At 41.0% G+C, this 26,586-nt stretch overlaps 1 protein-coding gene across 1 annotated transcript; it reads right to left on the bottom strand.

Annotated features, from left to right (window-relative positions):
* Positions 1 to 670: 670 nt before the first annotated feature.
* tnfrsf1a.S (TNF receptor superfamily member 1A S homeolog) lies at positions 671 to 26,586 on the bottom strand. Its single transcript, NM_001114779.1, has 10 exons — positions 26,563 to 26,586; positions 11,867 to 12,074; positions 8,907 to 9,035; positions 7,801 to 7,947; positions 6,753 to 6,837; positions 5,346 to 5,410; positions 4,211 to 4,351; positions 3,240 to 3,268; positions 2,239 to 2,389; positions 671 to 930 (listed from the first exon to the last, which is right to left on the bottom strand). Exons 1-10 carry the CDS (start codon positions 26,584 to 26,586, stop codon positions 671 to 673), a joined length of 1,239 nt encoding a protein of 412 aa, NP_001108251.1.

Here is a 26,586-nt window from a genome sequence, read left to right as displayed (position 1 = left end):
ATTTTTTTTTTGAGATTTATTAAACCCCGAGGATGCAAAAGGTCTGAATCTAAAAAAATCCATCTCAGATCTGCCGAGGTTGTATATAAGTCAGTGGGAGAGGTCCCTATCCTATTTAGAAGTTTCTGTGGTCTGCAGTGAAATTAGCCCAAAAATCCAACTATTTGGGGTTTTTAAAGCAAAAAAATTCAGACTTTGTGGGAAAAAACGTACGATTTGGGAATAAACTCAGAAAAAATAATTTTTTGCTCGATTGTATTGACTTTTTCCCTGATTCAATTATATTGTGCTTTTTTAAATAATCAATAAGGTCAAATTGTGGATTCTCATTTGGTCGGACTTTTTTTAAATAAAATATCAAAAAAATTTGGATTTTAAGAAATAACCCCCTTGTTATAGGAACCAGATAATATGGAAAATGGTCTTTTTTGAAGAAGGTAAAGGTAAAGTAGCTCCTAATTCCACTTGAAATTTTTAAAATACAGAGTTGGCAAGAAAAAAAACAAAATCAAATAGGTTCAAAATGACAATATACAAACGGAGATCTGAAATACTGTACAAAGCAGAAGCACCTTTCAGCAGTGCAGAACTACAGATGAGGCGGTGGCTGAAGTCCTATGACAGAGTCAATGATATAGAGTTTCTGATGGCGTCACACAAACACTGACAACTAGAGACAGTCCTGGATTTTTTCTATACATGCCGCTAATTCCATTTCCCTCAAGACTTTGCAAACTGCATCTCTTTTTGCACCACAGCGTCCCACCCTTTCCTTCCAAGTCAGAAGCATGTCGTATTGCGCATCCCTGTAGCGCCGGTTATCTGTTTCCGATCTCTCAATGTCATTATCACTGAGGCCCAGACGCCTGGCAAACTCCTTCCAGCGGGGCATAGGGATGCTGTCAACTAGTGTGTAAAGTTCCACTGGATCTACAGGCAAAAAAAACAAAAATGAGTTTCATTAGGAGACGGTACTTAATAAGCGACAGTAATTACCCTTATCCGTATAAATGTGGTCACATATGGTCCAATATTGCCTGACAACTCCTGACCAAGTCTAAAGCTTATTGGCCCATGTAGGGGCCAGAATGAGGGATTCCCTGTCTGATATTTTATTGACCAAACACAATTGGGCCTCTCTCAATGGGTCTGCACAGAGCCTCCATTTGATGTAGAGGCTGGATTAATCCCATGTGGCCCATCATCCTCTGTTTATTTGTTGACCATATCAAATGAGAAAATATTAGAATCCATGGCCTACTCATAACTACCTCATATATCTCCCCCTAATAAATCCTCCTTTTGACTCAAATAGTGCTTTCGTATAATGCCTTCTATTGCCTCATATGATTCCTCCCCCTAACTCATTGTATTGCCTCATGTAATCCTTACCCATAATCTCTACTACTGTGTTACTCTTCCTACTCCTGTTGCCTGCTATAATTCATTCCTAGAACTTCTTCTACTGCCTTATGAATAAAACACCATGTTAATGACGTCTTTGAGCTCATTTAACCACTCACTGTATCACCAACATGACCTAAAGGTTAAAGGGGTTGTTCACCTTTAAATTAACTGTTAGTATGATATAGAGAGTGATATTCTGAGGCAATTTGCAAGTAGTAATAATAATAATAAATCTGTAGCCTTACAAAGCCTTTGTTTTTAAATGGGGTCAGTGACCCCCATTTGAAAGCTGCAAAGAGTCTGAAGAAGAAACTATGGAAAATAAAAAATAAAGACCAATTAAAAAGTTGCTTAGAACTGGCCATTGTATAACATACTAAAAGTTAATGTAAAGGTGAACCACCCCTTTAAGTGATCAGCCTTTGATGTTGGACCTCATGCTAGAGACCCTGGTTTGATTCCCTGTGGCAACTTCTTGTGACCTTGGACAAGTCTCCAGGTGTCCCAGTATATTTATTGTGTGTATAATGGCTCTATTGCTTGCTTTGAGTCCCATGGGTGAAAAGATCTATTTAAATGTTTCCTTATATATATATATTTATTTATTTATTTATTTATTTTCTACCTGCTCCTATTGATTGATTGGAACTCCTCTTGTTCCCTTATTTTACCCTTCTATTAACTTACCCTTGCCTTCCATGTGACTCCTCCTCTATGACCAATCCATATACACCTTCGCTAAATATCCTTTTATTTTCCTTTTAAAATTCCTCCCTGTATAATTCTACTTAATTCTGTCTCTGAAAAAGATCTACAATTCTATCCACTTACCCTGAAAACACTGGTGGCGAGTTTCTTGAGTGACATCAGGCAATGGGAGCGACTTACAGAGAGCCCCCTCAGTCACCTGCACACACTCCCCCATATGGATTATGTTTCCTGATATCGAATTCACCGGCTCGGAGCCCTCGGTTTTATTAAGCTATAAATAAAAAGCATGTAATATTAGATCCTGCCACTTTAGTCTGTAATCAGCAGCTAGGGCTCCCATCATCAGGCTGCCCGAAGATGATTATAAGCATCACCATTAAAAAATAAATCCACTATACTTCATATATTCACTTCTATATTTTCTTTTTTTATTTTTATGTTTAATTGTTTATTGTGAGTTCCTCAACCTAACTCTTTTCTAGCTGAAAGTAACATACGCACATGCTGTGAGTCACTGACAGATTTCAGCTGCTCTGACTGACTGACCCCAGCAATTGTCAAGGAATTACTGAAAGATCATGGTTGTTTATATGAAGTAGAAGGTAGAAATAAAGATTGAATATCTATCAGCAGGGCTACCATCAGGAGTGTTATACAAAGTTCATTGGGACCCCTTGAGCAGTACTACGAGTATGGGACTTATCCAGAATGCTCGGTATCTGGGGTTTTCTGTAATTTGGATCTTCATACCTTAAATCTACTAGAAGATCATGTAAACATTAAATAAACCCAATAGGTTGGTTTTGCTTCCAATAAGGATTAATTATATCTTAGTTTGGATCAAGTACAAGATACTGTTTTTTTATTACAGAGAAAAAGAAAATAATTTTTTAAAAATTTAATTATTTCATTCTAATAGAGGGAGTGGGACTTTCCTTAATTCTTAACTTTCTGGATAACGGGTTTCCGGATAAAGGATCCCCTACCTGTATTTCATTATTTTTGGGGGGCACATACAATGCTTTGGCATCTACATTTGTACCTCTTGTACCCCCTTGATAGTTACATAGATACAACCTAAATCCATAAAACAATATGGAAGACACAAGTAGATTACTCACCAATGGAGATTCACTTTGAGACTTTGGATCTACAATAAAAAAAAATGGAGTCTGTAAGAGGAAGGAAAGTTATGGCTCATGTAGTATGAAAACATTATCACAGCAAAGATAAAAGAAATTCCAGTTACTAAAGCTTTAATGTACTTGATATTAAAGGGTTGTTCATCTGCACCCTAAATTATAATGTAGAGAGCGTTATTCTGAGACAATTTGCAATTGTTCTTCATTTTCTATTATTTGTGTTTTATGAATTGTTTAGCTTTTTCTTTTTGTTGTTGGAATTTCAGCAGCTATCTGGTCGCTAGGGTCCACATTATCAAATAAATAGAAGGGGATCTGCATAGACAGGTAAGTACCAATAACAAATTGTAGCATCACAGATCAAGTCAATAGTGGAAAGCAAATAATTCAAAAACTATAAAAATGAAGACAATCAAAAAGAATTGGCCACTTTATAACATAGTAAACATTAACTTAAAGGTGAACACTATGTAAATTGGAAGATTGACAACAATGTAGTCAACTTTTTGCAACACGTGAGATATATTGACTAAGGCCCGTGGATCTTGGGAGCTACTTCTATGTAACAGAAAGGGATGAGGGATCATGTACAAAGTGGCTGTAGATGGTCCATTATCGAAATGGGCAGAGGTCTTAAAGATGCTTTTAGAGTTCTTTTGAACTTGAGGGTGAGACCTGAACTTGAAAAAGTGATAGTCCTGCAGATGGGGAACTTTTGGATATTTTTTAAATTTTCTTGCTGTCTCTTTCTCACTGTAGCAATTTGAATGCTCATAGGCCTCAATATCTACATGCACATCAGCATCAGTTTGGAAGGAAATGTTTCTATCGCGCCACTCACTAGATAATTCTCTGTAGGTGTATTTGCACTTATGATATGATAAATGGGAGCAAATAAGACTCTGGTAGAAAAACTAATTTACAAAAGTGAACATGCACAAATAATTTACCTGTCATGTTACTTGGTGGTGGCACCTTGTAAGTATTCCAAATGCACTTCTTCAAATTACTGCGAACGATGAAAAGTGTTACACCAGCCAAACATATGACAGATAGGAGTCCCAGCAACGCATACAGCCAGTAATGGTTTTCTGGAACACAAAGGGCACTAAACTCAGCCTTGAGAAGGCCACAAAGGGTAAGTCAGTACAACACAAAGTAGAGAACCTGCTATGTAACACACATGCATTTACAGATGTAGGCTTGATTTGTAACCTACAAAGGGCTATGGTATATTGACACCTTGGGGCAGATTCATGAGAATTTTTTAAAACTCCCATAAACTCGAAATTCGATCAATCAAAATTTGATTCGAATTTATTCTCCGAAAAAAACTCAAATGTCAGGATCCTGCAAACAACTTCAAATTGATGCCTGGACGTCTCCCATTGACTAAAACAGCAATTCAGTAGGTTTTAGGTGGCCAATAGTCGAATTCGAGTTCTAAATGGGTCAGAATATGATAAATCTCAAAAATCGAATTTGGCGATAAAAAAAAAATTTGGAAATTCAAATTTTCAATTTGACCCTTGATAAATCTGCCCCTGGGGTATTGATGCCATTCATTAGAGAACAAGAAAAGCCATAGATACTACACTATTTTCATCACCTAAACAAAGCAGAGCAGTGCAGTGGGGTTGATGGGCAACATCTTCTGTAGCTTAATCTTCTCCTGCTCGGGATCACTGAGCATGGGAAGTTTATATCAGCCCAGACCTGGCTTTAACTGTGCACTCTCTATGGGCTACTGTCTTTTATCTATAGATTTCAGTCTCCTTAAAATGTTTTTGTGTTCAAGCACTTTCTTTGTAGTTCCATATAGTTGTGCTACGTGACATTCGGCTGTAATTAATGATGCCTGTTGATTCTAAAGAAGCTACTGGAGCTACTGTCATATTAACCATGGTAGAAATTCCAGGTTTCTCCCTCAAATCAAAGCAGTTAAAAACCCGGTACACAGTGGACCATTTATGAAGGTCATTTTTCCATGTTTATTTCCGGTCAGTTCAAATTTGCAAATTCAGCAGTGCCCTGTGTAGTAGAGGAAAAGCACGGCACCCAAATGAGACGTTCCAGAAGACATACCTTGAGGTGGATTTACAAGCCCTGATGCAGGAGGACAGTGCTGCCGACAGGTTGGATCGTTGCATCTAATAACAAATGATAAATGGTAAGAATACAGTGCAATGTGCTGCTACAGCTTTAAAAGTTACTTAGAGAGGGTTTAGAGCCAAATGAGTAGATCCTATTAAAATGAGGTAAGATGGACCACTTTCTGCTTGCTTCTACCTCTACAACCACCCTGTTTTCCTGTTCCAAATCATGGTTTAAAGGGGTATTGTATACAATTATAGTCATTTAAAGGGGGCATGATCTGCAAAATTAGGGTCCACTCTATGGTAGTGGTCTCGCTGTGCTCTTACAAGGAGAGATAAAAGTAGATTTTAGCAAGGTCCAGTAACTCAATCAAACAACTGGTTGCTTTGAATACTTAGTGGATTCAACAAATACAGAATTGCCATGAAAGATTTGGCCAGCTACAGAAGATGTAGTGAAGATGCAACTGCCGGGTACTTCCCCTTCGTTTCCCCACAGAGTTCCCCACCCACTACCCTTACAGCAGGCAGTCTGTACATCTGATATATTTTCTGTGTTCAGCACTTTAATTAATTAATTCCCCCACTAGAGTCACATGACTGGTATGTTGAATGGGACAAAGTCTTGTTTGTGTTGCATGAAAGTCTGCAGAAACCAAATGTCAATATGGGATACATTATATCTCTTCAGACTAATTTGTCTGCTCCCTGTTTCATCAAACCACAAAAAATTATACATGAAAACTCCACAGATGTGTTTATTTTGGCCCTGTCCAAGAATAATAGAAGTCATGGAACAAAAAGGGTCTCACTTTCCTCTGGCCATTTTCTCCATAAAGAAGAGCTCACTCAGCTCAGTGTTTGGGGGGTATTGAGAGTTGCAATCAACCACAGGTAGGGTTTGCCATAGTGGCCTTAGAATAATTGTATCTTCTGTGTCAATGAAACACCCTACAACTCCTGATTCCTGATTACCTTCTTCTGTTGTACCTTGTATGAAGGGGTCTCCAATCTTTTTTACGCATGAGCAACATTTAAATTAAAAAAGGTTGGAGAGCAACATGATCATGCAAAAAGTTCTTAGTGGTACAAAATATGGGATGTAATTGGCAATTGGTAGCCCTTTGTGGACTGGCAGCCTACAAGAGGATCTGTGTGACACCTGTTTTTTTTTTATGCAACCAGAACTTGCATCCAAGCCTGGAATTTAAAAATAAGCACCCCCAAGGGGTTGGAGAGCAAAGTGTTGCTCAAGAGCCTCTTGCTGGGGATCACTAATCTAGAGGAACATTTGCAACATCTGGAAAGAGCTTCTGTAGCAGAAAGGTGTCGCTGTCAAGAACAGTTAATCTACATGTTTTTGACCACAAGCTCAAGGTTACACATTTATACTCACATATCACAAGAAAGGCATTTCCTGCTTCCTCGATCAAAGTAAAACCCAAAGTGACATGTGCAGATAGTGTCATTGTAACCGTTACCTGCCCCAGATAAAAAAGACAGAATATGTCAGCCTGAAAAGAGAGTCTGCACTCATGAGGTCAGAAATTGGAGGTAATAGAATACCCAGTAATTTGGGGTCAGTTTTGGTTGTACTAACATGGTGCAGTCTGCAATACCTAGTTCTACTACTGACTCCTTGCTTTGTTTTCTGCTTCTGTGCCAAACCAACTCAAAAACTCCTTACATAGGGTCGGAATAGTAACTGAATGTAGCGATATTAGCCATGGATTAGACTTAGAGTACTTACACTATAAGTGGATGTGGTGGATACCCCTTCTAATTGTTGAGATTGACTATTTAAAACAAGGTGGCACTATACCTTGCAATGACAATTCCATGCTTCCTACATTGTGTTAATAGTTCAAGAAGGTCCCTTCACTTTCAGCAAGGTAATCAGTCTGTGCACAAAGTAAGGTCCAAACAGAATCGATTAACCCATTCGGACAATTTTGGGATGCCCTGGAACCCTGACTGTGAACTAGGTCTGATACCCACCACCAGCGCTCAACCTCACTAATGCTCTTGTGGCTAAATGGAAGCAAATCCCACCAGCAATGTTCCAACATCAAGTGGGAACCTTCCCAGAAGAGTAAGTATAGTTATAGCAGCAAATGGATGGAAAACTGCATATTAATCTCCCTTGGTTTGGGAATAAGACAGTAGACAGGCAGGTCTGCACATACTTTTGGCCATATATGCAGCTACAGATAGATAAAGGGCATAAATACATCTTTTTTACATTTTTAAATCATGGCTCCCATCAATCCCATTTGACAAACTAGAACAATTTAGGCTAAACCTTACCTAATCAAAACCTTATCTACAAGGTTGATGTATCGCACCCTACAACAGAGACACAGGAGATTTTGAGGGCAGTGCTCCATTAAGAATGAAGTCCCAGAGATAAGAAGGAACACATAAAGAGAGTGAATGTTACTTACATGGGACACTCACAGTTCCATTCAAGCAGTGGCTGCAGTTCTTGCATATGAAAGTACTGGCAACCTTGAATTGGAACTGACCCGGATGACATCCACACACAGTATCCTTATCCTGGGTGCAATTCTTTACAATCACATGCCCATGTTCTGCAACAAAACCATGCATGTAAATAAGATAAGGCCTAATAGGTTGGTCATGTAAAGTTATTGTATAACAGGTGAGTGTGAAGTTACCACATGGAGTGCTTTTTAAAGGAGAAGGAAAGACATATTTACTTGGGGGTGCCAAACGTTAGGTGCCCCCAAGTGATTGTATCTACTTATCTGACACCCTGGGCCGGTGCTCCTATCAGGAGACAACTGCACCGGTCCAGGGTTTCTTCCAGTGAGCACCATGGTGCGATCGGCTCCCTTCTTCTTCAAATTTCCCGGGGCAGACACATGCACAGTAGAACGACATAACCAACTTCTTTGTTGAAGTTCGGCTTTTCTTCTCACTACTGTGCATGATCACCCACGCAAAGAAGGAAGCCGATTGCTCTTTGGTGCTCGCTAGAAGAACCCCCGGACCGGTGCAGTTTTCTGCTGATAGGAGCGCCGACAAGGGGTGTCAGGTAAATATATACAATCACTTGGGGGTACCTAACTTTTGGCACCCCAAATGAATATGCCATTCCTTCTCCTTTAAGATAAGTCAATACTTCAATTCAAATGGATCTGTGCAATGAGATTATTACGGTGTGGGCGTACTTTAAACTGGAAGCTTTGTATAGGTGCAATACTACATTAAGTTGGGCTTGCTAATGTAAACTCGAAACACCCCTAAAATAAAAGCCATATTATTGCTCTACATAAAAAAAAATAACTCCTTGGAGGAGAGCAGAACTTGCTAATGTTAGAATCCATTGACTTCCCAGGACTCACATTAAGTCTGATTTATGTAACTACTTGCCTTCTCTGGGGAAAACAGCCCCTAAATGACTGATACTGCATACATCATACCAACATCTCACATTATCAGTCGGGCAGCAATGCTAACAATAACCTCTAGTAAGACTCCATTTATTTGCTTTGAACAGGCAGAAATATGATCCGGTCATACTCACGGGAAGTGCATGGAGAGCACCTTCTGCACCTTGTTATGCTGTTGGATACCTCAGTAAAGGTGCCAGTTCTGCAAGGACGACACTGTGTTACTTGGTTCTTTTCAGGACAATGCACTGTCCTATAGAAACCTGTAACAAACAGAGAGAGTGCACCATTTGATAAAGTCCCCTAAAAATCCCATAGAAATGAACAGAGAGTGTTGGGAATTCACTCTGGCAGACTCTAAATTCACTCTTTGACAAACATGCCACCAAGGGTTCTCCAGCTCTGACCAGGCATCAATCATTCTATTCCATCGCTTATCCTAGCTTGGGGAGTCTGCTCTGAATTCTCAGTCATCCAAGGCGACAATCTGTGAAAAGTTTTTCAAAACACAATGGTGACTATGGGGAACTTGTGAAACCAATTTGAACCAGTCTCAGATCTGATGAACCTTTGATATTTATTTTTGATATGACAGTTTACCTTTAACTGTAAGGAGCATGCCCATGCCTAAATTAAGGTGATGGTTACTATGCCCTAACCGCAGTTCTTTGATGTAGGATGAATGGTTGTGATAGCTAGGAACATGTAAATATTTTGCTTTACACAATATTAACTGCTGTTACACCCGCTGTAAAAGGCAAGATCCATCATACATTGGGAATAAATCCAGAGTTATTTTGGTTCCAAGCCTTGTCACGATGTCCTCTTATAACTTTTAACATAAGCCATGGACATTAAAAGGTAGATCCCTGTGTTAACAGATGAAGGGGTTATACTGTTGTTAAAGAACAGGGAAAATGCCACAGGTTTATGGGTTATGTCTTACTGTCCCTCAACTCCCACAGAAGATTATTCCCATGGGTGCTCTCTGTGCATTCAATGATTAGTGTATGGTAGTCTACACCAACACCATCACTGTCATGTTCTTCTGAAGTCCAAGACTGTATGTATTCACCTCTGGTCTGGAGACACCCAAAGCCATCAAGAGTCATGTTCTGGCTCCAAGAGAAATATTGAGATGCTCCAACTAGAATGGATACTGTGCCCACTACTAAAGCCCCACAATAGTCCTCCCTAGGATACATTAATGTAATCACCCAAACTACACAGGTACCAAAATCCTTTTCCTGCATCCCTGTTTTGGTTTTGTTCTCTTTCCTGTACTCAACTGGATTAATAGGGCGTCCCACTTCATTCATCTTTGCCTCTGGACCGGAATGTCCCCATTGCCCAGCACAGGAAAGAGAACAGTACTAGGGATGTAGCGAACTGCCGATTTGGTGTTCGCGAACGCCGTTTGCGAACACCGGCAAAAAATGCAAACGTTCGCGGACAGTTCGCGAACTTCGAACACCCGCTGAAATCGTTCGAATCGAACGATCGAAGGATTTAATCGTTCGATCGAAAGATTTTCATTCGAATCGAACGATCGAAGTCATTCGATTGAAGGATTTTCATTCGATCGAATGCTTACAATCCTTCGAACGAATGGAAATCGTTCGATTTTTAGCGGTCGAAGGAATTCGAATGGTCGAATGGTCGAACGATTTGTATTCGAATCGAACGCGAACTCAAAATGCAAACGTTCCCAAACGTTCGCGAACATCTGGCGGACGCGAACGGTCGAAGTTCGCGCGAACTAGTTCGCGGGCGAACAGTTCGCTACATCCCTAAACAGTACTGGGGTAAGATGGATTTATTTACACAGAGGGGAAATTACCAAGATGACAAATAATGACCTATTTAAAGGAAGTGGTATGGTGGGACATATTGTAGCTCAATGTCTACATTCTAGATACACTTTGCTCCATCTGTAGATTATATGCTGTCATTTAGCTTTTTGGCACTGGGAGCAAGTTCTATTAGTACAATCCCAGTATAAAATAGGACGCATTATGATAAAAGTCCCACAGCAATTAGGTGACAGATTTGGTTGAAGCCTTAGAGCTGTTATGTAAATAGCACTACAGTAACAGATGTTCTCGGTCCTTTTATAGCTTGGGCTGCCAAAAATAACTCAACACATGGACCTGCTCTAATAACTAAGCACTTCACATAAGTGCTGTGTGCTACACAAATATAGAAACCAATGCATTGTGCAGCCCTGCAACATGTTGCCTTTGTAGGTGTTTGATTTGAAAAGGATGAGATGGCAAGGCTGCTCTCAGCCACAGAAAAGCTGTATCAGGATTACAGTAAAAGCCACAACTTGACTGACGGGAAACCTAAGAAGATGAACCTTCCTTTCATTAACCAGAGGCAGGAAGCTCATTCTACACATCTCTCTGGTATTAATACATATTTTAGAACGTTGATTGAGGGTATGTTCCAAGCCCATTCTGGAATGGTACTTAGGATTCTTGTTAACAATACTTAATTCTTTCTGGAAACAGCATTAACTGATCATACACTGATAGATCTGAGAATTTAAAGGATAACTAAACCTTTAAAACAAGTGAATGTAAAATAGATGAGAGTGTTATTCTAAGAACTTTCGCAATTTACATTCATTATTTATTTTCTTTTAATTCCAAGATATTAAGGGATACATATGCTGTTAATATGGATGAAATTTGTTCCAACAGCGCCACCTGCTGGTCATTTTCCCACCATTCTGACCACAAAGTAGTCAAGGAAGTTGTCAGGAGAAAGAAAGAGGCTGCTCTGATGTTCTTCTGCTTAGGAAAACAATTAGAAACCTTCTTCAAATCGTTCCTAAGCAGAAGAACATTGCAAAAGTGCTAAGAATAGCCCCCTCGTCAGTTTTACATTCACTTATTTTAAAGGTTTACTTATCCTTTAAATTAACATGATGATAATGATGCTGAATAACCCTGCTACCATCTAGTTTAAAGGATAAAGAGCCATCAAGACCTGAACATTGCATTCATGGTCTTAACACATTGTGTCCAGTAAAGGATAGTCACCTAATGAGCAAGAGGTCTTTCCATCTCTTCTCCAAGGAGTCACTCACCTGCCAAACACTTCTTGCAGCAATGATTCAGCTCTGGGTGTTTGTATTCATCATCCGCACACTTCTCCTCTTCTGTGACATTCTCCAGGTGGGACCTTCTCTGTCGATTCAGAAGTGATGTAATTCCCACAGGTTCTCCTTTGACCAGTATTGCTGCTGGTAATGGGACGTCGATAGAATAGCTGGGAATAACCCCGAGCCATAACACCTGCATGGAGAAAAATGGACAATTTGTTGAGATGTGAAGACTTGGATTTTAGAGACACTGTGAAGGTGGGGTTTACCCACTTGAGTCTTTGAAGGATTGTGGTCTGGAGGGCAAAGACTATGTCTTTGTTTTGGATGACGTTTATTGATGTGCAAAGACAAGCAATGGTTACAACATTTATACTTCTGGTTGGGTCACTGTGGGGGGTGGGGGCTTTGTTTTATGAAAGTCTTTGGATGAGCAATTATGGCTGCTTCCACTAATAATAAATCCAACCTTGCAGCTTGAATGCTCTAATTGTATAAATCTTGTATTGGGTTTGATGTGGGCACTATGGATGCATCTACACATATTGCAATGATCTTAAACATTTTAATGACAAAGGTACAATCCTTGTTGTCAATCCCCAAACAGGGCACCAATGATACTCAATTAGGGCAAGGGTCAGTTGTGTGCAGGTTGCCAGTGTGTCTTTAAGAAACTGAAATATTATGTATTAATCCGAGCTCTGACTTTCTCATCGAATGAATGGATGGCATTGCAACTGGATTTGGAATATTTGGTTTGAGTAATACCGGGCCCTGGGCCAATTAAGCTCAATAGCACGAGGATGAGCTAAACCACTAACATGCCAATAAAAGCTGCTCTATAAATACAGTTAATGGAACATGAGGCAAAGTGTTGGACTACAGACGGATCAGTCAATAGCACTGACCTTGGTATTTAAAAATACATTTTGAAAATCTCTGCCCTTATTGAAGTTATGTGTACTAATATTATTATATATAGAGGCTACAGTTCGTTAAAGTCACAGCCAATAAGCCCATAACACGTTCTACAAAATTTACAACTGTATGAAAAGTGGATCTCTGGCAGCAACATCTTCACCCATGTAATGGGGAAATATACAGGCAAATAAACATGAAGTCAATGGAAGTTTCTACAGGAATTTGTTTTCCCAGAATATAAATAAATCATAATACGGTGAGGGTCACGGGGTGGGGGCTGCCGGGAGTAGCGTATCCCGAGGGAAGAGTGGGAACATGCAACAATGCTAATGACTAATGAGAACAGATTTCAGAATTTCAGTATCCGTTCAGGTGAGTGTCAGTCAGGGCAGAGTCTTGTTACCCTTTAATGCCATGTTGGATTCTACCCCTCTACCCCCTGTACCCTGAGATTGCAACACATGGAGTTATCCCAGTAACAATAACAGATGCTATATTAAATACAAGGAACTATGCAAATGTCTGTGCAGAATTAGGGATATGGACTACAGCAGTGATCAAATACCAGTGTCTCAGGAGCAATATGTTGTTCAGCAACTTCTTGGATGTTGTGGCCTAAAAACAGAAGCTTTGTTTTGAATTCCAGGCTTTGAGGCAAGATTGGTTGTATAAATACCAGGTGTACTGCCAAACAGAACCTCATGTAGGCTGCCTGTTCACATAGTGGCTACCAAATGGCCAATTGCAACACTTATTTAGCACCCCTGAACATTTTTTCATGCTTGTGTTGCTCCCTAGCTCTATTTATATCAGAATGTTGCTCACGGGTAACAAAAAAAGGTTGGGAATCCCTGGTCTTGTGTGTCTTGATCCCCACCATTACTTCATATGCCATTTGAAATGCCACCTCTTGCCCCAAATTGCTTTCCATGCCCTTGATTAGTAAGAGCCTCAGGTTGCCCAGGGTCCATAATAATCTCAAATGATATCTATAAGTGATCTGGGAGAGATCAGGGGAGAATATAGGAGTGTTTTTATTGCCTCCACAAGTAGTAAGGTATGTGTGTCTCAGTCCTTACCAGTGGTGGAACTAGAAGTTACTGGGCCACAGAGTGAAATCATTTTAGGGCTCCTAAATATTGGGGATGAAGAAATTCTTAATAAACATATATTGAACATAGTTATCCGCCATTGCCCCACTGGGCCTCCTATAGTTCCTGAGCCTCACAGCAGCTGCTGGGTCTGCTTCTATAGTTCTATAGTCCTGCTTTATAGTAACACCTCTTGTCCTATATGTGACATAGAGTGGAATCTATTTTGCACCAGGAAATATTCCATTAAAACCATACACAGTATTCTCACAAACTTTGGGAGTGTAAGTGCAGAGGGAGTGGGAGCCGTGGGGCACGGGACAAGTCCTTGCACTTGACAAACCCAGGCTTAGTCATCTCATTATACAGGAATGATAAGGAAATTAGATATGCGAGCAGGTTAATTCTTCAAGTCTATTGTATAATTGTGTAACTCCCACAATCAAAAGACTTGGAGATCCATGTGCCCCATGAAGACATATAGAAAGGAGGATCATCCTCTAGAAACAAAACTTTCCCTGATCTCAGTTACCCCCACATCTAAAGAGTTTTACAGATTTTATGGGTTATTATAATACAATTCTGGTTACACATCAGTGGAGTCGGTGGGATATAAACAGTAGCCAGTTAATAACAGTGACCATATAGACAATTAAAAGAATGCATTAAGCCTGGCCTTTATACTTGCCTGTGGCATAAGCACTGGGCTGCCTTGCACCTGATTGCACTTTTGCCAGGTTGTTAAGGTGCCCAGTGCAGACTGCAGAAACAATTGCCCCAAGCACAGCAGGTAAGTGCATGAGCCCGAAGGAATACATTTTTGTGCACTTTACTACTCTTGCACTTGCATTCGGGGCAATGGAAAATGCGCCCTTTACACTTTGCACCTTGCCCTGCCCCACTCTCCCCCTGCGGCCCCCCATGACTATTTTCAGAAATGTCTCTTCTGTTTACAGATATTGTTACACAGTGCCTTTGTGTATTAGTACAGCCATAATGATGGTGAAGGAACCCATGGGCCAAACTATCACATCGGTTTTGCACTCCAAACTTGTTTGGTTGATTGCCTCAATAAAAGTTTCTTCAGAACATCTCTCAAGTTCAGAAGATGGTGGTCCAGCCTGATCATGATCAGTGTTTATTTGAAAAATGAATAGCTAAAATCACTTTGAAATGTGAAGAACATAAATCTGTTGTACATAAAGCAGAAGTCACCGTCCCAAAACGTTTCTCATACACCCCCTGTAGTGATTGTGTCACGTTCTGCAGCTCAGGAAATGTTTCTTCTGCTTTCTCTTTCCTGTAAATCCGGCCAATTTCTCTCCCCTTCCCCCTGGGTTCCCTTGGCTGGGATGTAATAACACAGACAGGAAACTTGTGAGTGCTGCTTATTATCGACCCGTTTTTCCTTTAATCATTTCCCCCTTGAACAGAATTATTAGCCAACCTCGAGACCCTTGAAAAAGGGACACCCACTATGAGTAGTGCCTTCGGAAAATTGCATAGAACCTGACAGGCGGTAACATAATTTGCAACTCTATCTATTTTTTTTATCCTCATTAAATGAATTAATGTGTGACATCACAGAGCATTGTGTATGAATTTATATGTAATGTGTATAACACTAATCAACCTAACCACCTGCTGTCCATCACTTCGCCTCCTATGGCTACTTGCTCTGGAGACATGGGAGGAGATCAAGTGGAAAATAATGGAAAAATGGGAGGAGAATGGGAGGATGGAGATATAAAGGAGAAGGGTAGCAGAACTAGGGGAAGAGAAAGACATGGGAAGATATCAAGTGGGAAGATATGGAGACATGGGAGGAGAACAAGGGGAAGAGAAAGGATACATATGAGAGTAATAGAGACATGGGAGGAGAACAAGGGGAAGATAAAGGATACATATGGGGGTAATAGAGACATGGGAGGAGAACAAGGGGAAGAGAAAGGACACATATGAGGGTAATAGAGACATGGGAGGAGAACAAGGGGAAGAGAAAGGACACATATGAGGGTAATAGAGACATGGGAGGAGAACAAGGGGAAGAGAAAGGATACATATGAGGGTAATAGAGACATGGGAGGAGAACAAGGGGAAGAGAAAGGATACATATGAGGGTAATAGAGACATGGGAGGAAAACAAGGGGAAGCACTGAAGGCATGGGAGGAGATTAAGGAGACAGGAGGAGAACAAGTGGAAGAGAAAGACATGGGAAGATATCAAGTGGAAGGATATTGAGACATGGAAGGAGAAGAAGGGGAAGACAAAGGATACAATATACATGTGAGGGTAATAGAGACATGGGAGGAGAACAAGGGGGAAGCTTTGAAGGCATGGAGGAGATAAAGGAGAAAGGTATGGAGACATGGGAGGAGAACAAGGAGAGGGGAAACAGAGAGAGTGGAAAGAAAGAACAGAATAGAGGTCGAGATATGGTTACAGATACAAGGGACCCTCCTTTCCTTGCAGATTCTCACTGGGCCCCTGAAAGCTGTAAATTATATAATATACTAAGTACCGTACTACTAAAACCTATAAAGATATTAGAAGTCTCATTATATATTTATGAATTACAGTGGGGGGGGTATATCATTCAATATATATATATATATATATATATATATATATATATATATATATATATATATATATATAGTGAGAGAGAGAGAGAGAGAGAGAGAGAGAGAGAGAGAGAAAGAGAGAGAGAGAGAGAGAGAGAGAGAGAGAGAGAGAGAGAGAGAGAGAGAGAGAGAATCAAATGAGACATGAGTCAGATGCTTTCAGATTAGGATCCCTTCTTCTATCATTTGAACCCTTTGTGCAAATATATTAACCCAATTTACCTGTGTTGGCACTACTCTTAAAGGCATATTTATAAATACATTGTACCAGGATTGTAATCTTGTCTCTTTAATATCTTATAGTAATAATGATGATCAAGTGCCCACGTCTAGCTATTTTTTTTTCATGTAAGATTTAATTTCTAAATACATTTTTCATGCATTAATTTACCCACATGTTCAAGGTTCTAAATCATGAAGAAGCATTGAAGAATCCGGTGCATTTTGGGGGATCACTAACTCACAGCGCAGAATCTGGATTCCGTGTGTGGTCCCTATTACGTGAATGCAGAGCCAATTCTACCTTGTTCTGTGGCATTTGTGGTTCACCCCAAGAGCAGTTGCTACAGATGCTTAAAAAATGTTGTGTGGGCAAGGGGTTAATCACGTTATCGACACCACGGTGGAGTCAGTGTTTCCCGTGACTAATATTGCAAAAGTGAAATTTCTCACCTTGGTGGTTAACAGGATGGTCACGTATACAACTAATGTCCATTCCAAGCCACTGATGCCCCCGAGTGGAAAGAGAAGAATAGTTCAGTGTTTAAAGGAAATACACTGTTTGTTCTGTTCAATGGAAGTGCTTTTAAAGGAGAAGTAAAGCCTAACAAAAGAACATGGCAAGAGATGCTGTATACTGAACATACTAAACCAGCCCAGAGGTCCCAGAGTCCTATGACAGTAATTATCCAGGCCTTTAAAGTTGTCCCCGTCTTGGATCTTGTTAGGCCATCCTGTGAGTGTCGGTGGCACTGCACATGCTCAGTGTGCTCTAGGCTGCTGATGAGAAGCCAAGCTTTAGATACAAAGATCTTAACTGATCAAGGACTGAGGTGGCATTGGGCTGGTACAGAAACCAAAAACATAAGGTGTAGCATTTCTACTACCTCAGTAGACCATGCAGGTTTAGGTTAGTCTCTGTTAGACTGACACTTTGCAACACCTGGAGTAAACAAGTGCACAGTTTGCTCCATGTCTGGTAACCATAAGCAACCAATCAGATGTTTGATCACTGGACCTTGAGCAACCAAAGCACAATATTCCTATTCGTCCAGTGTATGTCCTGAAGCTATAGTCCCTGAAATGCCCTTTTCTTTATTGACTTCAATCAAGACACTGAAAGATTCAAGCAGTGTTTCCCTGACTTATAGTCATGAGTTGGAAAAGTGCTAAGTTACAAATATAGTAGCTTTGGGGTCTTCTAAACTTGGACCACTGAAATGTATGGATTCCACTAGGACCTTTGCAACAAAAGTAACCTCAGATCCTACAGTATGTAACTATACAAGGATGACAGTGGGGGGTCATTTATCAACACTGGACAAATTTGCCCATGGGCAGTAACCCATGGCAACTAATCAAATTGCTGCATTCATTGTTCTACTTGCAGCTGGCTTCAAAAAGCTAATCACTGATTGGTTGCTATAGGTAACTGCCCATGGGCAAATTTGCCCAGTGTTAATAAATGAGCCCCAGTGTTTCTTTAATGGGCTGGTTTACCTTTAAGTTACATTTTTGTATGTTATAGAATAGCTTATTCTAAGAAATTTTTAAGTTGGTCTTCATTGTATTTTGTATAGTTTTTAAATTATTATCCATCTTATTTTGACTCTTCCAAGCTTTCCAATGGGGGGTCACTGACCTCATCTAAAAAAACAAATACTCTGTAAGGCTACAATGTTATATTGTTATTGCTACTTTGTATTAATCATCTTTCTATTCAGGCCTCTCCTATTCATATCCCAGTCTCTTATTCAATTCAATGCATGGTTGTTAGGGGAATTGCAACCCTAGCAACCCGATTGCTGAAATTGCAAACTGGAGAGCTGCTGAATAAAAAGCCAAATAACTCAAAAACCACAAATAATAAAGAATGAAAACCAGTTGCAAATATCCCTCTCTATATCATACTACAGTTAAATGAAAGTTGAACAATCCTGTTACCTTATAAAAAACCAAAGGGGCCTCGTGTATCTGATCAGATCACTCACCTCTACTTCTGCGGGTGCAGAAAGTCTGCCATAATGGGGGAGTGGTTACAATTTAGGCAGGTTATGATTAAAATGGTTAAAAACAATATTTATGGTCTGCTGTTATTGTTGGTATTTATCATGTGAATATAAATAATCGAACCATTTCTATGTTGGTTCCTGAGTTTTACCTATAGAATTTGAATGGGTTTTTGGAAGGGGGTGATTGGTCCCACGGGGTGTGCACTTGACATTATAAAGCAGTCATCCAGATAAGATCAACCACAACACACACATGTCACATCTCAGTGTGAGTCACACAGGCTGCGCTCCACCGACTGAAGCACCGAGGCGCAACTCTAACCACCAAAATATCAAGTGAGGGAGATAAAACAACCACGGCCCGACACAATCTCATACCAGATACCGGATCTCCTTTGACTGTCGTTTAAATGTATCTTCTATAAACAAGTTTGGCTTTTTGTGCTCATATTCCTCCAGGTGCCACAGTTGTCCCCATAGAGGCAACACATATTCCCATCAGAGTCAGACCGATGCGGATGAGAATTGTTCATTTTTTTTCTTATTTATTTGATAGAAAGGAAAAAACTAATTTTATACACAGTCAGCATGGGGAGAACACTTTATTTTGCAGACTAAAGAGAAGCCCGATAACGGCAAAAATATCAAAGCAGTCGAATAAGAACTTTATCTTCAACATTTGCATTGACTGCAACAAGGTTTCTGTATTTGTTGTATTTGCAGGTGAATCTGTTCACTGTGTAGTCTGACTACTAACAGCCCTATGTTGTCACCAATGATGAGAGACCCCCTCCATATGATGCAAAAATTCCTCCTTCTTAATGAGTTACAAAATCTAAAAATTCCATTTTTTTTTCATAGAGTGGCATGCCACATATAATTAGTTCTTATTTGTGAACAAACCCCATCAGATCATTACAGAGGAGACCCAATTCAGCAAATTTGGATATTCTGTGAATATTTGTGCTTTGCAGCCTGTGTAATAAATGTAGCTGGAAAAAACTGGAACGTTATTCCGTGTTGGACTGGGACACCAGGGGCCCACCGAAAAGCCTTAGGCCAAGGGTCCGCCCAAAAACCTTAGTAGTCTCAGTACTATTATTCTTCATCTCCTCACTCAACCTCTATTCCCCTAGTTTCTTTACATACTATAATCTATTATTCCATCTATTTAGTCTATTTGTTCTCATAGAAATAGGGAATGGCCATGAAATAGGCCAAATATTTAGCAGCATGAGGGGCCACTGACACCTGGACCCACCGGGAGTTTTCCTGGTATCCCAGTGGTCCAGTCCAACACTGGGATTATTACCTGCTCTCTCTCTCTCATTTCCCTACAGAAATAGGGATTGGTAGCACTAGATAGGTACCTAATATATAGAGACAAGAGGAAAGTGTTGGAAGGGTTACTGTCTGCTCTCTCTCATTTCCCTACAGAAATAGGGATTGGTAACACTAGATAGGTACCTAATATATAGAGACAAGAGGAAAGTGTTGGAAGGGTTACTGTCTGCTCTCTCTCATTTCCCTACAGAAATAGGGATTGGTAACACTAGATAGGTACCTAATATATAGAGACAAGAGGAAAGTGTTGGAAGGGTTACTGTCTGCTCTCTCTCATTTCCCTACAGAAATAGGGATTGGTAGCACTAGATAGGTACCTAATATATAGAGACAAGAGGAAAGTGTTGGAAGGGTTACTGTCTGCTCTCTCTCATTTCCCTACAGAAATAGGGATTGGTAACACTAGATAGGTACCTAATATATAGAGACAAGAGGAAAGTGTTGGAAGGGTTACTGTCTGCTCTCTCATTTCCCTACAGAAATAGGGATTGGTAACACTAGATAGGTACCTAATATATAGGGACAGAGACAAGAGGAAAGTGTTGGAAGGGTTACTGTCTGCTCTCTCTCATTTCCTACAGAAACAGGAATTGGCAGCACTACATAAACATCTCGTTTTGGGTTATTAAATTTGCATTCCTTTATTCTTTCAAGCATATCAAGGATTATCCTGCCTGACTACAAAGATTTAACTTGTAAAAATAAACAATGAAATGGTATTTCATAGGATATAACTGTGGATGAATCCATTTTCCTACCCTTTGCTATTGGGTTGAGTGCACAGAAAGGCTTTTTGGTAGCTCCTATGTGGAATGGCAGCCTACAAGAGGCTCTACTTGGCACTATACTTAGTTTTTATGAAATTAAAACTCGCTTCCAAGCCTGAAATTCGAAAATAAGCCCCTGCTTTGAGGACCCTGAGAGCAACATCCAAGAGGTTGGAGAGCAACATGTTGCTCACGAGCTACTGGTTGGGGATCACTGGCCTAGATGAAGACAAATAGAGCCCAAGGCAACCGCACCCCAAGCACAACCTTGAGTAGGAAACCATGAAATACTTTAGGTGATATCACAATACTCAGTCCCACTCTGGCAGAACAGGGGCATCAACTGGAGAAGTGTCTGGATCCTAAACACCAGACATGTGATTGCATACCTCCCCAGTGGTCCAAATTTAGGTGGGACCCCAATCAACCCAATATCACCCTCATGGTGGGCATATCAGTAAAAGTTCTGCTTGTTTGGTGACCCTGCCAAACGAGTAGATCTTTAAATTTATGGACAGTGTAAGATCACAAAAAGGTTGGGCCTAAGCAGAAAGTGGGTGGGTTTTGAGCAGATCTGGGGCTTGCCTGGGTTTAGTAGGGCAGGGATTACAATGTCCCTACATTTGGTTTTAATTTGCTTGAGGAATGCCATTGGCCACTGACATCCTTGTGCCGAGAGAACTGCAATCCAACCATCCACATTTAAGCTCAAAATGTCATACCATCCTGTTTTTCAGCAATGGTTTCACTCCAGTGTTGCCCCCCAAGCCTTAAACCAAACCTCTAGCCTTTAATAGTAATTCATTGTGTTTTAGCCCAAGGGAAGAACCCCCATTAAGTCCAAACATCAGTGGGTTTCTCATTATTCGAAGCCTTTTTCTTTTGCACCAACAGCTGGAGGTCCTGCTCTACCTCTACCATCATCATCCACCAGGCTCTAGGCAAGTAAAGGAGGAAGAAGATGAGGGGAGACTAAAATGAAGTGGGAAGAAGAAATATGAAAAGGGGGAATAAAAATATGACATAGGGGTAGATAACTGAATTGAGAAAGCCAGTTGGGTGACTGATGAAATGTTTTCAAGAAAAAACACAGCAATTCAAGTTGATTTGACTTATTTCTACAGATATACCATGACCTGCATGAATGAGAATCTGAAAGAATCTGAAGGTAGGGAACCAGCAACCGGTTGGCAGTTATCCCCATGCTCCAGAACTAGGATAATGCATGTGACTGCACGCACCTTTGTCATGCTCTGATCTTGGGCCAAATACCTAAACATGTTAAACCCAATCTGGTCCTGAACGGGTGTCATAAGTGGCCAAACAGACACTCAAAGTCAACCTGACCAAACAAGCTCTGTGACGTTCTAAACCTGAAATGACAAAGTGACTTCACTGCCAAAACATGAGGATGTTTTGTAACAAAAGAAGATGCACATACCTAACATACCTGCAAGTTCAACGTAGGCTCTGGGTATGTGGGTTTTTATACAATTTGCATAATTATAGGCACCTTCTACAATGAAGTATGAGGATTAATTAAAGGCTTCTGTCTCCTCTTTAGTGAAGGTAAATCCCTGGTGGTGCAATGTCAGGCAAGCACAGCAGCACACAGTCATGAGAACATAAGGACAGATTATTAGGATCTAGGCTGGGCAGGGGCACAACATGGACATTTCCATGGAGCAGAAGCCAATAAACTGGCATTTAAAAACCTGAACTCAAACCAAAAAAGTTGCTCAGTGGAGTTGGGCAATTTCCTGTTACTGGAAGTCTCCCAAGAAACTAAATGCTAATGTAGACAGACCTCTTATAAGTCCCCCAGTGTCCTGTACAACCACAAAATGCTGGCTTGGAGGACCTCAAAGACGTGCTGTACCCTCAGTAATAACTTGGGAGATTTCATCATTACTGAAAACATTTCTATTTCCTTGCTGAGCTTTTTTATCTCAATCACTAGTATCTGTGCAGCCACTGGGACAGAATGTTCTGTTATACAGATAGCTAGAATCTCAGCTGCCATAAAGCAGGACAGGACTGCTGCTTACAATGGGGATCAGATAGGATCTGTGCAGCCACTGGGACAGAATGCTCTGTTATACAGATAGCTAGAATCTCAGCTGCCATAAAGCAGGACAGGACTGCTGCTTACAATGGGGATCAGATAGGATCTGTGCAGCCACTGGGACAGAATGCTCTGTTATACAGATAGCTAGAATCTCAGCTGCCATAAAGCAGGACAGGACTGCTGCTTACAATGGGGATCAGATAGGATCTGTGCAGCCACTGGGACAGAATGTTCTGTTATACAGATAGCTAGAATCTCAGCTGCCATAAAGCAGGACAGGACTGCTGCTTACAATGGGGATCAGATAGGATCTGTGCAGCCACTAGGACAGAATGCTCTGTTATACAGATAGCTAGAATCGCAGCTGCCATAAAGCAGGACAGGACTGCTGCTTACAATGGGGATCAGATAGGATCTGTGCAGCCACTGGGACAGAATGTTCTGTTATACAGATAGCTAGAATCTCAGCTGCCATAAAGCAGGACAGGACTGCTGCTTACAATGGGGATCAGATAGGATCTGTGCAGCCACTGGGACAGAATGCTCTGTTATACAGATAGCTAGAATCTCAGCTGCCATAAAGCAGGGCAGTACTGCTGCTTACAATGGGGATCAGATAGGATCTGTGCAGCCACTGGGACAGAATGTTCTGTTATACAGATAGCTAGAATCTCAGCTGCCATAAAGCAGGACAGGACTGCTGCTTATAATGGGGATCAGATAGGATCTGTGCAGCCACTGGGACAGAAGGCTCTGTTATACAGATAGCTAGAATCTCAGCCATAAAGCAAGCAAGGACTGCTGTTAGAGATCTTATTTATTACACTATCCTACGCAAGCACACAAATATTTTTATTTTCAAGGCACTCCAGTCACACTGGCACTGGGAATTCCTGGTACCCCTCAGATCTGCTAATCTGACTGCTGTTTTTATCTCTGACTTCAACTATTTCTCAATCTACCAACATTTGAAATAATGTCAGGATTTAACCCCTTGTGTGCCAGACCACTTTGCTCTTTCCATGTGTTGTGTGGCAAGAAAAACACAATGCAGGACGGATCAAATTGAATCTCAGTGCTGGCGGCATGTGAGCACTGATTCTACTTTCCCTGGCACATAAAGGGTCAAACAGAAATTTGCTATAACTGTGCCTACAAAGCTCCCCTTTATAAGAACAGTATGAACCCAGTCGCCTGTGTTTGTTTTAGCTAGATGGGGAAATACAGACTCTTGGCCGCTAGGTCACTGATTCAGTTCAGAACACATTGAAGTCTGTGAAGGTTACAACACGCTGACCCTATACAAATAGAGTGGCCCTGTCTCTGCATATGAATAGTCCGTTAACCCTTGGGGTCAGAGAGAGCCAAAAGCCTGGTATTAACAGTCTCAAAGTGCTAATATCTCTGAAACAAAGAAATGTTAAAGGGTCGTTCACATTTAAGTTAACTTTTAGCTCTGATTCTTCTGAATCGTCAATATGAAACAACTTTTCAATTGGTCTTAATTATTAATTTTTTATAGTTTTTTAATTATTTGGCTTTTTTCGTTGACTCTTTCGAGCTTTCAAATGGGGTTTACTGACACACATTTAAACAACAAATACTCTGTGCGGCTACACATTTATTGTTGTTGCTACATTTTTACCCATCTTTCTATTCAGGCCTCTCCTATTGATATTCCAGTCTCTTATTCAAATCAATGCATGGTTGCTAGGGGAATTAGGACCCTAGCAACCTGATTGCTAAAATGCCTGCCAAATGGAAAGCTGCCAAATAAAAAGATAAATAATTCATAAACCACAAATAATAAAAAATGAAAATCAATTCCAAATTGTCTCAGAATATCCCTCTCTGCATCCTACTAACAGTTAGGAAAACAAACCCTTCAATGTAACTGCAAAAGTCAGTTCATGTTTTTGATTTAGATCCCCTTTAAAGTAGGACAGTCAATGTGATACAGTTAGTGGATATTTAATGAATTACTTTCACAATTAGACATCACCATTTTTCCCATATCTTTCCCTCACCAGCTGGGAGTGTGTTAGTGGAGGCCATAATGGATCCTTGTTGCTGCCTGCCCTGACCTTTTGGCCTGTCTACCAATCACTGCTATTGCCTGCTCTAACCTATTAGACTGCAAACTTATCACTGCTTTTGTAGGCCCCCAAAAAGTTGGTGGTAAAAAAGAGCCACTAAATGCAGCAGTGATCAGCTGGCAGTCAGATAGGCCAGGGCAGGTGGCAGGCAATTGCAGTGATCAGCTGGCAGTAAGGTTGCCACCTTTTTTGGGGGGGGTGAAAACGGGCAGGGGGCGGCGGTGATGTGGGGGGCAGTAACATCGGAGGCAGGCTGGTGATGTTGAGGGGCAGGGGTGGGTGACCTCAAGGGCGGGACTGATGACATGGCGATTAGCGATTGGCTGATCCCCATGTCATTCACATCAATGTCCTGTCCGAATTTCCTAATTTTCACCCGAGCAGTCAAAAAAGCTGGCTGTCCGGGTGAAATCTGGACAGGTGGCAACCCTAGCTGGCAGTCAGATAGGCATGGGGAGGTGGCAGGCAATTGCAATGATCAACTGGCAGTCAGATAGGCCAGGGGAGGTGGCAGGCAATTGCAATGATCAACTGGCAGTCAGATAGGCCAGGGCAGGTGGCAGGCAACTGCAATGATAAACTGGCAGTCAGATAGGCAAGGGCAGGTGGCAGGCAATTGCAGTGATCACACAGTAGGCAGGTCATAAGATCAGGGCAGGCAGCCACAAGGATCCATTATGGCCTTAATTACTAAAAAGAGGGGTATCAGCATGGATCCTAGAGGCACAATAATTAAAGAGTTCATCAGAGGGGAGTTTCCCCGCACTCAGTTCAGCTGTGTAGCATTTTTCTCACTCTCCTCTGACTATTGGCCGATAGGGCAATATAAAGGGCCACCGCTGGGCATCACTGGTACATATTTGTGTTCTGTTTATGCTCTACATAAACATATTTTCATGTGTATTTATTTTCAACAGTTCAAGCTGGTAGTTTTGGGTATTTTCATGCAGGGAAGGCATTTCCGTACCAGATTTGCAATTTACAACATTTTCAGTCCCTCCATTTGTTGTTAAACTACATCTCCCAGCATCCACAAACTACACAGGCGCCCTCCAGCACAAGGCATTTAGTATCTCGTAATAAACAACTGAAATTCTTGTTATTCTGGTCTGCACCCAGAGCACCTTACTATACACAGTCCACTGACACAACCCCACACCCAATGCTGCCTCGCCTTACTATACACAATGCTCTGCAGTTTCAGCCCTTTTGCAGAAAATAGGATATATTTGTGGAACCCATTAAAGTTCCTTTGCTTCCCCTCTGACACAACACAATCTGTGCAGTTTCTCAACAAAAGGTTGTGGCTTCTAGCGAGCACCCCCTCCTTGCCCCCCAAGACAACTTTTCCCATTAGCTGCATCTTGCCCAGAATGAACCTCCTGCTTTCTGCTGCCTCCAAGTCTTTAAGGAAGTTTTATTTCCTCCCCAAGGCTTCGGAGAGCCACCTTCAACTAAGTACCCTGATTAACCCAGGGAGAGAGATATAAACTGCAAGCTCTTCTGCCAAACCCCCACATCTGCAGACTGGAACTCACCATAAGCATCAGGTGGCCAATCAT

Source organism: Xenopus laevis, chromosome 7S (genome assembly GCF_017654675.1).
Source record: "Xenopus laevis strain J_2021 chromosome 7S, Xenopus_laevis_v10.1, whole genome shotgun sequence".
NCBI classification, from domain to species: domain Eukaryota; kingdom Metazoa; phylum Chordata; class Amphibia; order Anura; family Pipidae; genus Xenopus; species Xenopus laevis.
The sequence above is the reverse complement of the archived record's forward strand: the minus strand, read 5'-3'. Positions and strand labels throughout refer to the sequence as shown.